This window comes from Diorhabda sublineata, chromosome 6, assembly GCF_026230105.1.
Source record: "Diorhabda sublineata isolate icDioSubl1.1 chromosome 6, icDioSubl1.1, whole genome shotgun sequence".
NCBI lineage: Eukaryota > Metazoa > Arthropoda > Insecta > Coleoptera > Chrysomelidae > Diorhabda > Diorhabda sublineata.
In genome coordinates, this window is record NC_079479.1 from 5,335,842 (window position 1) to 5,354,012 (window position 18,171).

At 35.5% G+C, this 18,171-nt stretch overlaps 1 protein-coding gene across 1 annotated transcript in view; it reads right to left on the reverse strand.

Annotated features, from left to right (window-relative positions):
* LOC130445081 (dynein beta chain, ciliary-like) overlaps positions 1–10,343 on the reverse strand; it is a 67,960-nt gene extending 57,617 nt beyond the window's left edge. Inside the window, exons 1-3 of the mRNA XM_056780580.1 lie at positions 10,215–10,343; positions 6,145–6,486; positions 662–2,498 (exon numbers count right to left, since the gene is read on the reverse strand). Coding sequence (XP_056636558.1) covers positions 662–2,498; positions 6,145–6,486; positions 10,215–10,343 — 2,308 coding nt within the window. The remainder of the gene's footprint in view (positions 1–661; positions 2,499–6,144; positions 6,487–10,214) is intronic.
* Positions 10,344–18,171: the final 7,828 nt, after the last annotated feature.

Below are 18,171 nucleotides of genomic sequence, written 5' to 3' on the forward strand. Positions count from 1 at the left end.
TGCTCGTTCCATTATTTCTTTCTTGATAGATCCCATTCGTTGACGTCATCTATTTTGCACAATCTTCTGGTGTTCTCACTTGTTTCCCTGTCTAGTAGGGTTTTTCCAACTATCCTGCGTAGCACTTTCATCTCTGCTGTTTCCATCATTCGTTGGGTTTTCGCCGTTTCTGGCCGCACCTCTGCGGTGTAGGTCATTATGGGTCTTACCGTGGCCTTGTATATTCTCGATTTCACTTCTACTCCGATATGTTTATTTTGCCATATAGTTTATTCCAATCCGTAGTGGGAAATTGCTGCAAGACAACGCCAGACCGCATTCAGTTCGGCTCACGATGGAAACGTTGAACAAACTGGATTAGGAAATACTGGAATACCCTCCTTATAGTAAAAGAAGCATTTGGCAGACCGCGATTCGAAAGCAATGCGGAGGTAGAGAGATTTTTACGATAAAGGCAACTGAAAGATGCAAAAATGTGACTATCTAGACTATCAAGAAAAACTGTAACTTAATTTATTTTATAGCAAAATTCCAGAATGTTTTTGAACCACTATTGTGGTTCAAGCGGCAGAATTAAATCCTTCAAAGTATAGTATTAATGTAAGTAATCCAATAATTGAATAAATATAATCTTTGTTGTTGTATATTCTCTTTTACTTACCGTTAGTCCGCCATGTGTTTTGATGAATTAACGCTTCCAAAATTTCATCCACGGCGTCCAATTCTTCTTTGATTAAATTAAATTCATTCGGAGTCGTATTGACTCTTAAATAATTATACCATTCCACGATGCGTCTCAATTTAATTATCGCCGCCATCAGAACTTCGGTCAATTCAAAAACATCGAGGGCTTCTTGAGGAATTCCTTCAATATTCAATAACTTCATATATCTTATTTCTCTCAGTATCGCCTCCAGCTCAGGATCGAAGTTTAGTTGTAACAATAGGTTATTCTTTTTAATTAACTGAAATTTCGACATGCTTTTCTCGATTTGGTCGGGTACATAAGAACACCAAGTGCTAAACACGCGATTTTGTTCGCGATTCAAAATACCGAGCATTTCATCAACTTTTTGAAAAACGAACTCCGCTTCTTCGGATTTTACGATATCTTCTTCGATTTGCTTAAATTGATTCGTCGGTAACATAAATCTCAATCTCAAGTTATTTATCCACATCAAAGTACCTGCTACCGGAGGAAAATAATCGTCCAATGGTACACCAGTTTCAATACCTTCGTCGTACAATTTTTTAATCGTATCCAATTCGATTGTAAACATATCGATTATAACGTGAAATTTCACCGTAAGTTCCTCAGATATTAAGGGCCGCTTCAATAATATACCAATAACGTTTAGGAATTTGAAGACCGCTTCCAAATTATGACAATCGTCGAAAGCTTGGGAGAATATAGCAGCCAAACGTCTATCCAAATCAGCACAATTTTGTTGGAAAGTATTAGCGTCTCTTACGATGTGATCATCTGTTAAGTCCAGCACCTCGTACGTAATGTTACTAAAAACTTGATACAACTTGTTGAAATCTTCGAATATTTCTTCGATCTTTTGACTCAGTAATCTTCCTCTTATACCACCTATTTCAACTTTTTCTAGTTTACTAAATTCTAGTTGAGCGCCGAGAATACCTTTTATAACGTTCAATCTTTCCAAAAAATCTATGAGTCGTTGAAAAACGACTCTCCTATGGAAATTCCAACCCTTCCTAACGATAGGTTCTTCGGTAACGAGATGTTCTGGTATGGTATCATAATAAGAGTCCAAGTTCTCCCGCACGTATTCGAATGAATCCATAAATTTTTGAATGAGATTTATAGTCAGAACGATCTTACTGTGAATTTCTTCGGCGTCTCCTTGAAATACATTATCTGGATCTAAAGATAATTCTGCCGAATTTATTAGCATGTTACAGATCATTCTGATCAAGTTTATAATTTTGTCGTTAGTAGAATAATATTTAGAATTTACCCAGATCAACGCTACACAGTGTACAATTGGTTTTATCGCATCCCCAACGTCAAAAAAATCTCCGTCAAAACTGCTTATATGCGGCAATAAACATCTTAGATACATAACTATATCTTTAGATTCTACTAAAGCTGCCACTACACTCTTGAATAAATTTTTGAACATTTCCAAGCACGAACTGTTTGTTAATTCCAGAAATTCTCCAGCTTTTCTCACACGTAAATCTGTTAATTGTTCGTAAATCGATTCTAGATTCTTATTTCTCGATACCCAGAAATCGATTTCGTTATTTGGAGTTGGATTCGCGCCACCAGCGAAAACTATATCTGACGACTGGTTGAGTATTTCCGTACAAATACAAGACCATTTCATGACGGCGTTTTCTAGTGCGTTTTTCAACGTAAAATCCACTTCTTCCCCTTCGGAATCTTGATAATTCATCACCGCTTCGAATACATTTCCCATGTCAGATGGTATTGGTAAAATTGTTCTACTCCTCATCGCTCCTTTAACCTACAGAAAAATTGTTTATTTTTTTCATACATTAGAAAATATTTTGTACTGAATGCACTATTTACAATACTACTACACTACTACATTACACTGTCTGACGAGCGTTTCGAGAGCCAAGTTATTGTCTTCAGAGACGCGTTAGACAATGTAATTGAGAGTGTTGGTGTAGTGATAGTGTATACAGTGAGTACAATATAAATATCACCAACGATTTTAGAGATTTCAGCTCAAAAAATATTATGCTCAAATTCATAAAAAGCAAACGTAGATATGTAGTACACAAAGATATAAATGGTCAACGTAAAGCTAATAAATCTAAAGTTTTAAATGTAATAAAGGACAAAAAAAATTAGTGAAATTTCTATTCAGGAAAAGTTTAGATACAATTGGTGTTTAAGAATGATTTGAATAACAGATGCTTACAGAAATAAAAAGAAAAGTTGGTCATATACGAGGATATATTGAAAAATTCTTAGCCTACTATAGAACCAAACAAAATTTCAATGTCAAAATAATTTATTACTCAACATATTCTCCTCTTAATTGGATACATTTATTACAGCGAACCTGCAACGTCTCTAGACCTTTCAAAAAAAATTTTCTTTTTGCTCTGCAAACCAGACCTTTTCAGATTTTATTGCCTTCTCGTTGGAAGAAAATTTACTACCTTTTAAACTTTTTTTCAGTGTTAAGTAAAGAGATTATATTCCGACGGAGCTGAATCTAGTGAATAAGGGAGGTGTTCTAGATATTCAAACCCTAAATCACGAATTTTTTGCATGGCAACATGAGATGTGCAGGGGCGTCATCCTGCAAAAACAAAACACCTTTGGATGGCTTTCCGCGTCTTTTCTGTTTAATTTTTTCCAGTAGAGTGGTCAGTAATGTCGAATAGTAACTTCCATCCTAATCAATCATGATTACTCCATGGCAATCCCAAAAAACTGAAGCAAGAGCTTTTTCAGCAGATTTTTGGACACGAAACTTCTTTGGTCTTGGAGAACCAGAGTGTCGCCATTCCATCGATTGTTGCTTTGTTTCTGGATCATAGAAATGTACCCAAGTCTCATCCATAGTAACAATTCGGTTTAAGACGTCTACATCGTTTTCAAATCGAGCGCAGATCGAACGCGATGCTTCTATCCTTGCACGCCTTTGGTCAACATTCAAGCATGTTCAAATTGACGTGAAATATATTATGAACGCGTTCGTACGAAATATTCAGTGATTCAGATATCCGTTTTAGCCCAATTCGACGGTCTGATAAAATCATGTCGTCCATATTGCATACATATTTTCGGGGACTGACACAGAAACTGGCCGATCGGTCATCATCTTCAATGAAAAATTTATTATAATATTATTTATATTATTAAGCATATTTTAACAATTTTGGTGGACACCTTTTTCCTTTTAATTTATTGCGTAACTCTGGTTCACTTTTGTGGACGTCAAACTTTACACTGACACTTCTAATAAGTTATTGTTCGTTGCTACGGTAACGCAACTGGACTAGACTACTTTCTAATAATTGGCTGAAAAATCTGATATTGGATAAAGTTAAACTTCGTTGTAATTATGGGGGTTTGAAAGGAGGGAACAAGCACTTGTAGAGTAAACAGAAGCCAGAGGTATGGTTAACATACAGTAAGATATGACAAAGCGTATTAGTATTGAACAAGTCTTCGTACATATCACATCTTGTAAAATAACATTAAACGTGCAGTTTAATTGAAAATTATTCAGTGTTCAGTTTCAATGTGTTTTAGAACTAGTGTAACTATAAATAGAGCTGTTTCTCAAAGTTTCAAAGTTATTAAGAAATTGCTCAATTATTCATATGTTTAAATGCAAAGTTACTGAATAGTACTCGTTCGAAGTTACGAAATTTCTAATCATTTTATCCAATTTACTTCAAATTTATGTCTCATGCTCACTAGAATTGCTTATAATAATATTTATATTAAATTCAAAAAAGTCTTTCATTATCTCAAGTTGGCGTAAGTATATTATTTGACATATGTTTCCAATTTAAAAAAGCCAGATGTATAAACCGGAATATTTGAATAAACGCACGGAATATTTGGTGTTGTATAAGTGGCTGCTCTAGATGTTAGACTGGCCTGTTACGAACCGTCTCTAAGACACAAGTGTGGATACTGACGCAGTACTGTACGCGATCAGGCTGACGAATTGAGCATCAGCGAAGGTAGTATTGAGCAAATAATTCATAAGCGGCTCGGTTACCTCAAAATTTCAACCAGATCGATAATGAACAGAAAGTAGGACGCTGGGAAGGTTGCACGCGTCTCCTTCAGGGGTATGACGAGGAAAGAGAACATTTATTGCACTGAATAGTCACCACAGACGAGACTTTACATCACTATATTCCGGACAGTAAATGCGCGGAGAAAGAAAGACGAAGGCTCGCCAGTTAAAGCGAAGATTACACTATCAGCAGGAAAGTGTTATGTACCGTGTTTTGGGACATGAGAAGAGTAGAAAGTGCGGTTGATTTTCTTACTGCATAACGAACTGTGAACGCGCAGTATTATAGTAAGCTCCTAATAAGCACCATGAAACTTATTGACAGATCAAAACTACGCGATATTCCAATCCGTAGTGGGATATTGCTGCAAGACAACAACAGACCGTATGCAATGGAAACGTTAAACGAATTGGCTTGGGAAACAATGAAACACTCTCCTTATAGTGCCGATTTGTCGCAATGCGACTATTATTTATTTAGCGTATTTGTCGGACTGGAATTCGGAAGCAATGCGAAGGTTACGTGAAAAACAGAGGGATTTGTACGAAAAAGGCATTTGAAAGCTTATGAAAAGGTGACAAAAAGTATAAAATTTAATGAAGACTAACTAGAAACCCTGTATAAAAAATTCAGCTCGATGAAAATATAATAAATGTATCAAATGATCTCTATTTTTATTTCTAACAAATGTATTACTATTGATACGAATTTTATATTTCATTTTAGGCAATTTGGGAGAAAATGAAGTACCAAAATTCGTCTCTACCACATTTGTATATTCGATGCAATAATAAATCTACGAGGGCCGTTTTTTTCAACCTCCGATCGCTCCGTGCAGACCCTACGCGAGCAGAAGAGAGCGGACATGCGCTATAGGCGACTGCGAAGCTCTCGCACTACATACTCGGCCATTGTTGACATTCAAGCGTCAATCGTCGTTGTGCTACAGCCACGTAAACATGTCTGTCATCATTGATGCTCTCGCCAATGGTGAATTGCGAAGTGTGAATTATTTTCTATAGGCTTAAGGCCATAGTGCTGCAGAAACCCATAGAAGATTGAATCGAGTGTATGGAGAAAACTGCAGATTCAACATTACTGCTTTGTCTACGGAATTTCCAGAAGGTCTGTTTTGTATTCTATTGCTACTGAACGGCTAAGCTACATTGGCGGAAACTGTCTTTGAGGAGGATATTGAATAGCTTGTCCACAAATATGACAAGTGTCTCAATCTGTTCGAGGATTATGTCGAAAAGTAACCGTGATAAAATTATTGTTTTATATGAACTTGTCTTTTATTTATTGCCAATCGGAGGTTGAAGAAAAAACAGCCTTCGTTATTTTTTCATTGAGACTTTGTATAAATATAGACATTACCTGATCTACAGTATTTTTAAAATTTCTAACGTGCGTGACGACATCGTTGGCAACAACTTTAGGCCACCCCCTTTGATTTTCTACAAATGATAGAATTGGTACGAAAACGCCTTCTAAAAGTATCCCCATTTCTTCGACAGGTTTACCTGCCATATCACCGAAACATAAGACATCTCGGAAATTCTCCATAGTTACAGCTTCTTTCTTTTTACGTATAAAGTAAGTAAATTTCTGTTTCACCTGCGATGTGAAGTTTCTCATCGGTGTTAAAAGGCCTGTTAAAGGTATAGTGAATATCAACATTTTTTCTTCCGGATTGGTCAAAAAGTTCATTATTAATTTCTGTAACGGAAAAACATTGAACATTATAAACACAAAAACATCGTTTTTCTAGCGAGTTTGAAAGACTATATCGGTAATAGTTGCAATCCTACAGCTTTGCATTATCAAACTTCTCTGTAGTAGATATCGATACTGAGTTGATTTTTTAAATTAAAGGTCAATTTATTGTCTACAAAGCTGCATATGATTATGTTATAAAAATTGTATTGAAATTTAGTGAAGACTTATTGATTGGAGACATCCAGGAATAGTTATTTCTTGTTCTATATGTTTGATGTAAAAAATTTGTAATTTCTATATGAAACGTCACATTTTATAGAGAGATATATACAAGTTCATTGTTTTGTAATAGAACGACAATAAAGAAAGAAGAAGACAAAGAAAGAAATGTCCGTTAAAAAACGGTTCTTCGCAGAATGCTGGTAGGCGTATGGCGGCCATAGCTGCCTATTTAGCTTGTGAGACGACTCACCAGGTTACTGGAAACTGCAGAAAACCTACAGCTCCGACGATCAACTAGATGGTAGAGGGGAATTATTGAAGAATGCAAGGTGGTTTCATAGGATGTCTTCGTATGACGTCGCTAGTAGCCGAATGGAGAGGATAGGGAAGTTTCCTCTTGGGCTTTGAGAAAAGAGGCCGTCTAGTAGTGACCCATGAGGTAAAAGGGGTATTTTTGGCACAGGAATTGCTTGATTCGATCATATCAATCACAAAATGACCTCTAGACATTACTAGGGCTGAACAGTATCGGCAGTACCTGAGAATTGACTGTTAACAAGACAAGAGCTTTTTAAGTAGAGGATCAGGTAAGGAGCAATAGGCGATTGCTCTATATTCGAACATGGGATGGATGTAGGTTTTATACGTATAAAGTAAGGTAAAGGGTTGGATTCGTCTGAACTTTCCTCCGAGTGCCTTGATAAAATGAGTAAAGCTCATTCTCAAATAAACGGCTTCCCTCCGGATCTCGAGCCTCTCTCCCCAAAACCTTAAATGGAAAGTTTGAGATAGCAGTCGAACGCGACAGGTATTGGGATACCTACAGCTTAGGTAATTTGTGAATTGAGAACCACCCTGCATTTCCTACACGAATCCAAGAATTGATTCAAGAGATTTGGGTAAGAGAGTATGTCTAAGACAGAAGCAATTAGTGTAGTACAAATAGATCTTTTCCAATGGGTAAAGTGGGACTGGGGTAAATGTATTGATTATATATAGGGGAGTCTCCTGGAACGCTATTAAGGGAGGTAAATGGCAATTGATACTAATATAGTGGTCAGTGAGATATGAATATGTCAATTTTATTAACTTATATGTCAATCAGATAGTGGGAAGCTGTCTAATGAGTCCGGCGTCTTAGACCTGATCGAAAGTCTTCTGGACATTAATTAAGAGGGCGGAGGTGTACTGTTTCAAAATTGGGGAGGGCGGTGCGACTAGATTGTTCGGCTCTTAATTCAAATTGGAATTTTGGAATTATATTTTACTCGCTACAGAAGTCTTAGAATCTCTCTCTGATCAGACGTTGAAATACTCAGGATGCTGAGCCGGGTTTGGGAAGGAGAACTGTGTTGGTATATTCGCGTAGCTGTCTACATAAAACAACATCGATAAGGTACACGACGTTTGAGCTTGGAAACGGGGGGCCCGAAATTAGTACATCACCAAACGGCATTTCTGGCTCTTTTTACAGGTCGGATATGACATACCCGCCGGTTTTCCCGGGCGAAAAATTGGGCTGGAAAACCTCACATGGTACACGAGTGAAAACTCTTGGATCGTGGGGACCGAACCTCAAATAAGAACGCTGAAACAACGCCAGAAGCTTTGGAGGTCAGAAGAGCCTCGCCAGAAATGGCCGAAAGTGCCGAAAAATTCGCCCGAAAAAACCCGATACGAATAAAAACCTTGTGGAATGTGAAGTCGGACTCTCAACTAGTAGCGGTGTAATAGTGCCAGAAGTTTTGTAGGTCGGGAAACCCTCACCAGAAGCGACCAAAAGTGCCGGAAAATTCATCAGAAAAACCTCACGTGGTATACACTTCAAACTTTTTTACTTGACTTTTGGGATCGTAACTAAGAGTGGTGTAATAACGCCAGAAGTTTCACAGGTCGGAAAACCTCAGGAAAAAAGGAAAATTGACGTACTTGTGAAAATGAAACTTTTCGCTTTCGGCTCAAATGAAAATTATTTTTGTTGGCTTGATTGAAACGATCAGCTTACGCTACCCAAAAAAATAATTAGGAAACGATGAAAACTCGCTGATATACCATCTTTTTTTTCACGCGCGTGATTTCATACCGCTTACTGATTTTCGGTCGCCGCCGCCAACTTCGCCGCCGCGAAAATGGGCTTGTTTTTGTAAATTCATTCACAGCGCTAATTATTAACCGATTTTCATGAACTTTTTTTTAAATGTCTGGAAACAGTTGTATCTTTGCGAAAAGTCCTTCAGTAATGTTTATCGGCTCATGGTGCCCCAAGAAACATTGAAGAAGATTGGAGTAAGATGATGCACGCTTCTCAGAAATCCGTTGACGTGTTCGCTTATTTAACGCGCCCATTCCATTTTTAATTCATTACGACACTTTTTGCACGCAATATAATAATAAAAGGATTCGATTTGAGCTGTATGAACTATATATAATCAAATAAAATTTCCTAGATAGCAAATTCAAAATGTTGTGATTAGAACAAAAAATCAATTATTGATTCGCAAAGAAACCAAGGCTATGAGCGAAAACTTTTAATTGCTGTGGCCTTTCACAGATAGAGAATGACACTTTTTATCCGAGCATGTCAAAATTTTTGACATGGGCCTTACCATCTGACCTCGAAGAGAGAGAGAGATCGCAGATGCTGTACCACTCCGCTGCAGCCAGTCAGTTTGACGCGTGTATCACGTGAGGTTTTTCGGATGAATTTTCCGGCACTTTCGGTCGCTTCTGGCGAGGCTTTTCCGACCTTCAAAACTTCTGGCGTTATTACAACGTTGTTATTCGAGATTCGCACCCCACGATCCAACAGTTTTTACTCCTACACCATATCAGGTTTTCCAATCCATTTTTTCGCCCGGGAAAACCGGCTGGAATTTTCATATCCGACCTGTACAGAGTGCCAGGAATGCCGTTTGGGGATGTACTAATTGCGAGCCCCCCGTTTCCAAGCTCAAACTTCGTGTAACTTATCGATGCTGTTTTATGTAGCCAGCTCTGGGACTAATAGATTTTTAACATTTAAAAAAGTACGAAAATATCAAGCGGAGATGGTGGCTATCTAAGGAAGGTTTTTCTGTCAAGAGATTCCGAGTTTTTCCCAACTCGAAAAGCCGAATGAACGATCCCGATAGTGAATGGTGCGTGAAGTCGTATATTTTCATTTAGGTTGGTAATTCTGTGGGGCTTTTGCATGAAAAAAGTGTCGCCGAAGGACACGTGCTCCTAAGAGAAGCCACTCCATTATTTATATTAAATAAAATGTTTATTATTAATTATTCGAATTCGTCGGTGGTGATGGCTGTGGGCAACATTGGATTTAAAACAAACCACAGAAAATTCAAGTCAATTATCTCATGTAAACTCTAAATTATATAATCATATATTTAAAAATAACTATTATATTATATTCTCTGTTTATGAAAAATCATTATTCCTAAAGTATTTCGATAAAATTGAATGAATTCTGTCTGCTGCGCACTCCAAATAAAGATACCTTAACTACTTACTTTGTATTCTTCCTGTTGAATCATCTTGTTCCATTTTTCTTGTTTCAATCTGTGCGATTTGGTTAAATACGTTAAAATGAATTCTAATCTATCATCTTCGCCTTCATCCTCGGCCTTTTTATCACCCATAATCTATTATTATATAAGTTTAATACAGAAACCCTTCAATACACATGTCAAATGGACGGGAAAACATTTCAAACTTGTAATAAACACTTCGCTTAGCAACGACCCGAAACCCCAGTTATAGTCCAGAAAGAAAGACTGACTCACCACAACAGGATTGATTACAGGGTAAACTGAGTTTTCTGAAATACGCGGAAAATCATTTTCAACGAAAAAAACCTTTCTGAAACAATTTTAAATAATGAATTATTTATCTGATTTTTTGAATCTATAGTTGATTTTGTTGTGAAAACGTGAAATAAGAATGATCAAATACATTCGTACCATAATGTCACAACAGTTTATATGGTGTGGAACAGTCAAATGGAATATAATGTGTCATGTGAAAGTGTCCAATAACAACTTTCATATTTTAATTACAGCCCCTGTATATTATTTATTTTTTGGATTCTTCAGTAATTTTTAGCCATAATTCATTTGCTATGCCATGGAACTAGCTTAAGCTGTTTAGAAAATATTCAGTGTTTTCATACTTATTACAAATATTGATATTAAGTAAATAATTTTATTCCAAAAATTCGGCACATTGCAGTCAATACTTATTTCCATTTAGCTCTCGATAATTAGAACTTAAGGAAAAATCGATTTTTATTTAAATGAATCAAAAAAATACAGACAAAGTTTGTTTTCGCGCAACTGAACTTTCCTCACAACCCAGAGCGGTCCTATGCATGACGTTTCAATTCCAAACTTACTCCACTGCCTGAGGAACCGTATTTAAATGTATTTTACAGTTTAGTTGGACCGTCTTGGGTCCTTGAAACATCGCCCCACACTTAGTCCATTTGATTTTTTTTTCATCATCTTCAATTCCATTATAAAACAAAAAACCTTACTTTTTATATTTTTTTTTGTTTTGTTCAACATAATTCGAAAAATATTTGCTTAAAGTTTATCTTTGTACTACCTCCCGTTACCTTAATATAATATTTTTCGAAGCACAACGCACGTTAATGTACATTTTACATAAAAACCTAAATCATCGTTCAAAGGGTGAAGAAACAAACAAAAATTTGTTTTTCCATACTGCAAAAAAACATACTTAAATAAAAGTTATGATTTCGCAACTCTACCGCGTATAACTCAGAAACGTATGAGAAAATTTGTCACAATATTATTTTCACGGAACACCCTGTATATTCTAGCAACTGAAGGAGTATTGAAGTAAAGTACTTTGAGGTAGGATTTGAGAGCTGCGCGAAGATGATAGAAACTAAATTTATCTCTGAATATATCTCTGAAACTATTGCTACCACATCTTACATTTTAGAATACAGCAAAAAAGCATGTTCGCAAATTAATTTCAATAATCCCAAAATAACTTCACTAAATGCTTTATTCACCATAATAAAACTCATTTTCCATATTTTAGTTTGATTATTGATAAAAGTGTATGTTATATAGTTGTTTAAACTATAATTTATTTAACCATCGAACTGAGTTACCTTAAATTAGTAGTTAGGTTATGTTAGGTTAGGTTAGTTTAGGTTAGGTTAGGTTAGGTTGGGTTAAGTTAGGTTAAGTTATTCTAGCTTAGGTACCAGTTACTCCCAGATCTGAATTGTAGTTCAAAAAACAATGAGAATATGTATTTTAAATTGTTGCTAAAAGGCAGAGCTGATAATTAATCAACTGGTAAAATTCGAGAGTATGAATTGTATTTGCTGCTCCCGAAATGTGGATATGATATTGACTTGTATTTATCGAACCTGTTGACATTTGACGTTTTCGGTTTGTTCTCATAGTCAGTCGTATATTTTACGTCCTATTATCCATCTTGTAAAATTGGATTCATATTGAAGTAAGAATAATGTTCAAAGTCAAAATCGGTAGAATAATTTCATCGTTAACATCACTAATAGATGATTTTTTTCTCGGTTTATTACCGATAGAAACAAGACGCTATTATGAAAATCATGATTTTATCTTGACAAAAGCATTTTCATTTGAAGAAAAACTTTTCAACCAAACGATTAATAATTAACATAGTGAAAACATAAGTTTCCATTCTGTCGAGTTTCATTAACAAATCGTATGGAAAGCGATATTATTTTTGGTGAAAAAGAGTGCTATAAGCTTCCATGAAAATTAATTGACTACCATAATCGACAAAACCTTTCAATCGGGAAATACGAATTATTTTCGACGTATTACCGTTAATAGCTTCGAAAACACTTCATTTGACCAATACTAGTACACGACAACGTCTCTCATAAAACAGCGATAAACAGAATTGAGCTGACATAATAATTATTATGTGGGAAATTCGATTAAAAAAATCCAGCAGTAAAACGTGAAATAATCAAGTATCAGGACCTTGTCAGTACAAAAATGTAGTTAAAAAAACCAAAAAAAAACAAAGCAAAAGCTTTTACATTTCGACAGGTTTTATATTAATTTCATTACGCTCACAAATGTATCGCTATTTAAATCGAGTGAATAGATTGGGTTAAGTTAGGTTGGGATGGATTCTCGCCATAAACAGCAAGGATAGTGTTGAAAATCATTCCAGAGAAATGGGAGATAATCAAAGTGACATTTTTGCTCAAAGGGAATTATTGAAACTATCCTATAGAGAGACAAGGCTACTTATAAAACAGAGATGTCGTTTAATAAAATTAAATGAATTTTATAATAAAATGAGGGAATTCTATTCAGAATTTCAAGCACATAGAGAATACAATAATCCAGCAAAGAAAAGAAGTGCAGTTTCAGATGTTAGTGAAATTAGTAATAAAAAAACAAATTAAAAGATTAAGACATTTAATTCGGCGCCACCTTATCAATTACTGACATGTATAAAGAACAAAAAATCTGAACTTGGTTATATATATTAAGAAGTTGAGTCCTTCTCTATTGATTTTCATCATAGAAACATTCAAAAGATCAGGATATCTTGTCACAACAGAGACAATTTGCAATGAATGCGATTATTTGTATTACAGATATGAATTATTAAAAAGCAACGAAAATCCATACCATTGGAAGTATTTCAACGAAGTCAATGAAATTTGTAATTCTGTAGAATCAGTCAATATTCCAAAACCTATTCTGGAAAACTCGAATGAAGAGAGTTGATGTTAGAAAACACAACACTTAATAAGTCGTGTGACTAACTAAGAAAAACACATTTTTTGCCAAAAATCGTTTTCAATAATCAATATAACCTCCTTCGAAAGCAGTACAATCATTCCAAAACTTCTCTAACTTCTCAATACCGTGTTTGTAGAAGGATTTGTCTTTTACCTCAAAATAGACAGTTTCAGTAATTATTTCTTCGTTTGAAATGAATTTCTTAACGGCGAGCATTTTTTTTTGAGATCAGATCAACACTGTCTTTAACTTACTCAATTTATTTAAAATACTAGACTTAACTAACTTATATAATAATTAGCTCATCACTACTTAAATAATTACTTTTCTAGTTTATTCAAATTTACTAATTACTATTTCGTTCTGTTCACTATGACTTTTTAATATAAACTAACTCTCACTGTTAATCAAGCTCGAATATATATCAAAATGAACATTTCTAGAAATCTAGAAAGTAAACAAATGAGACAAATAAAAAATAGCCCTCTCTAGAAATTAGTTAGAAAAAAAATAAACAACTCGCCGGTGCTCATAAAAGGCGCGGGGAATTCGCCAAATTTTAGAATTCAATTATAACCGGACGGGACAATCCCCACGGTCCGTGTCGTGGACGGGCTTGCAATAATAGTAATTACGCATAGAATGGTATTTGTTAGGTCTAACCGGCCATGAAATTTTATCGCGGACAAATGAAAACAAATATTTATAATTGGATATGGCTTTATTGTTTTTAAAGATATTCTCCATTAAGAACAATACATTGTTGCATGAGTTTGTCGAAGCGATTGGTTTCCCTAATTATTTCGAACACTTCTGGCAAACAAATACTGGTGGACCATTCAGAATTGAGCGTTCTACGTTGCTCTAATGGAACACAGGCGACGTGTCAAGTAATTTCGAAATAACAGGCGACCATTTGCTTCGAACTACTTCGTGCTCAAACAACTTGTTGGATTTCGCTCGTCTTGAAAGACCCATACAGTAGATTATTATTTAGTTTCGGGTTTATCTGTATATATCCATCATTTTTCGCCTGTCACGATATTATAAACATCTTTTGAAGCACCGCGATTGAATTTTTTCACTATTTCTCTTCACCAATCGACACGAGTTTTTTTAAGCGATTGTCAAATTATGCGGTATCCAACGCGAACAAATCTTTTGAACAACCAAACGTTCATACAACATTAAACGTATGCGAGGGGGACAAGTGCCTACACTGCTGTTGATTTAACCCCAACCGAAAGTCATAGAAAATCGTCGCACTAAAACGATTTAATTCCATTTCTTGATCAAGATGAATGTTCAAAGTATCTGTAAACAACCCAAATAGCACTCGTATGTCAACACGTTATTAGTACGTTAACTATTAAAAAAGTCAAGGTTTATGATGACAATGTCAAATTCTGCATATTCACATTGGTGTTGCCATATCTCAAAACTTAAGTAGCAGCCCTCATATTAATCCTGCAATTAATAATCAATCCCAGCAACTTGGTCTGTGATTTCTGCTGCATGATGTGGATCAGCAAAGAACCTCCGACTGTTTGGATACGTCCTTAATTAAACTTATTTTGAACCTGAAATCGTCCTGGTTTCTTTTTTTTCTTCTTTCACTATGTCTTTCTCCACATCAAGTTCTTAAGGTAAATAATTGGAAGAGTGCGGAGCTGAGAAACTCATCTGAATTTAGAGAATGCGGTATTTACTCTTGCTTAACGATTTAGCAAAAAATATTGTTTCCAAGACGTTTAATTTCCATTTTTAAAGTTGTCATGTATTAGTTTGTAATTAACAACTTTAAAATCCCATGGGATTTTGTTCTTTCAACATTACCGTTACGTTTTTACATTCTGTTTTAAAATAATTGAACATAAATGTCTAGGTGCTCTTTCTTTTGAAGAATATGAGCAATTGATAGATTTAGTTGAAAAATATCCAGCATTATATCAAATTAAAAGTAACAATTGTATAGTATCGTTAAAACTAACAGAGTACAGTTTCACATTGGCGATAGGAGAATTGTGGAGATTGCTAGTAGCCGAATGGAGAGGATAGGGAAGTTACCTCTCGGGCTTTGAGAAAAGAGACCATCTATGGGGCCGGAAAGGTGTTTTTGGCAAATAAATTGTTTGATTCGATGGTGAAAGATTGGGCGTTATGTTAATATCGTCTAAAACGATATTACTAACGCAGAATTGACACTTGTATTGGCAGTAACTGGGATTGGACTGTTCGCAATATTAGAGTTTTTGCGGAGAATGTCAGGTAAAGTCAGACATTTGCTCTATAATCGATTATGGCAAGGATGTAGATTTTATTTGTATGAAATAAGGTCAATGTATTCATCCGACTTTTCCTCCCTTGATGAAACTGACTGGCCTCTGTATTCTGTCGAGAATATCGTTCAAAGCGACCGTTCAACTAAGATTGTTATTGAACCTTACTCCCAAATAGACAGATTTCTAGCCCCCAAAAGACTTAAGTGGAAATTTTGAGGTAGAAGTCGTTCGCTTCCGATATCGGGATACTAGAAGAAGATTTTCTGCACCTATCCGAGAATTCATTCAGGAGATTTGGGAATCAGACGTTAACATAGTGAGGGTTTTGGAGGGAAGCAATTAAACTTTTTCAATGGGTGACAAGAGCCTTATTGAACGCCGACTTTGACACTAAGGTCAGTAAGATATGAATATACCAATTTCATTATCGGATATGGTAGTCGAATAGTCACAAGCTTCCTAACAAGTCGGTGTACTAGACCTGATCGAAAGCCTTTTGGCCATTCTTGTAGATGACGCAGTGTTCTCGGTTGATTACTTGAGTTATCAGAATTTGAAGATTGGGGATGGCGTTGTGACTATAATGTTGAGGATACGATGAAGTGCATCTACAAATAACACTGCTTAACGGATTTATTTTCAGTCTGGGGGATGACTGGACACTTCAGTAACAGTAAAAAATAAAATATACAACAAAAAAATCAATACATAGGCTCGGAAAATAAATTAAAGAGTGGTATTTTACCCCCACAATCTAACAACAATCAGATTCATTACCTAATCATTATTTATAATTCAATTTAAATTCTTTATTTATTCAACGCCCCTAATCGCTTGAAAGGCGGGCCAACAATGCAATAATTGGCCCGGGGTGTACGTAGAATAAAATAATATCCACAGGGTGTTTTAGTTTCTATACTAAGTATATTTTAATAATTAGATGATTGTTTTACAATTTTATTCAATTCTAATTGATAAAGAAACAAAGTTTTAGCGATTTACAATTTATTTGTACGACTTTTCGATAAAACAATTTTTTAAATTATTACTACCGCTCCCATCTCCCCTACTACGCATAAAAAAACCAAATTCTCTCTGTTTGGTAATATTTCAGTTCCCTCAATTTATTCTTTTGGACATCTCATTATTAGAAAACATGAAGTTACTACAATACATCAATTTCGCAATCTCGTAACTTTTACTTGTATTTTCTTTTCTTATCGTGGTTATATTTTTATTTATTTAATGACATCACTGAATATGGGTCACGTTTAGGGTTTGTTCGCATCCGTATTCGCGAAATATTGAGGTTGTAAATATTTAATTCTTGTTGGAGACATTTCACGAATTCTAATAAAAAATCTTGGAAAATAAAGATGTACGTATGGTAATTGCGAATACAAGATACTATACATAAACCTTTTTAAGATTTATTTTCCAAATGGTATCTGTAAATATATTTGTCTACCAATAGGGTATTTTTTTGTTTATTTTATAAGTAATATGCGCTAATAAATTCTTAATAATAATGTCTATATTTTGCACCAATAAATATTTTTGTCGGTATGCAGTAAAAACAATGAAAGCAGATACCCACGCAGTGCTCTTCACTATCTAACAGACACAATAGTATACCTGCTTGAGGGACCGTACTAATCCCTACTACCATCAACTAGTAACGCGCATTGACGGTCGTAGCTATTTCACATTCATTCCTGTATTTGCTAAAATGTAATATTATATATCAAGTGCCTTGTACTAATTGTGACGCTGTCTACATAGGGCAGACCTCTCAATATTTAGAAAATAGACTAAAAGGTCATCAATATGATAAAAAAAGAAGTATTAGAGTACGACTTTGATGAAAAATGTGCCTTTGCGCTAATTGAACATTCACATTTCCCTTGCCTGTTTTGCCTGTATAGTGATTTAACAGGCACATAATGCCTTTAGATCCGATTGTTGTGGCAAGAATTGTTGCGCCGTTACAGGATGGTTGAAGGCAACGTGAAACTACAAAAAGTGTTGGTACTAGTCTTTGTAGTGTACAAAGGGTGTACCAGCGCTTTCTGGAGACTGGCCTGATCACTAGAAGACCAGGGTCTGGGAGAAAAAGAGTTACCACTCAACGAGATGACCATTTTTTGGTGTCCAAAAGTTTGCGGAATAGGACAGCTACTGCGGTTTCACTGCGAAATTAGTTGGAAGAAATGAGAAATGTCAACGTTAGTGAATGGACTTCATGCTGTTGAACTGTCATGCAGAAGAATGGCTACAGGTCCCCCGTTGCAACGCCATCATCGGACTGCAAGATTGACATTTGCCAGAGATCACGTTTGTTGGAATGATGATGACTGGAGCGGGGTATTGTTTTCAGATGAGTCGCGTTTTTGCCT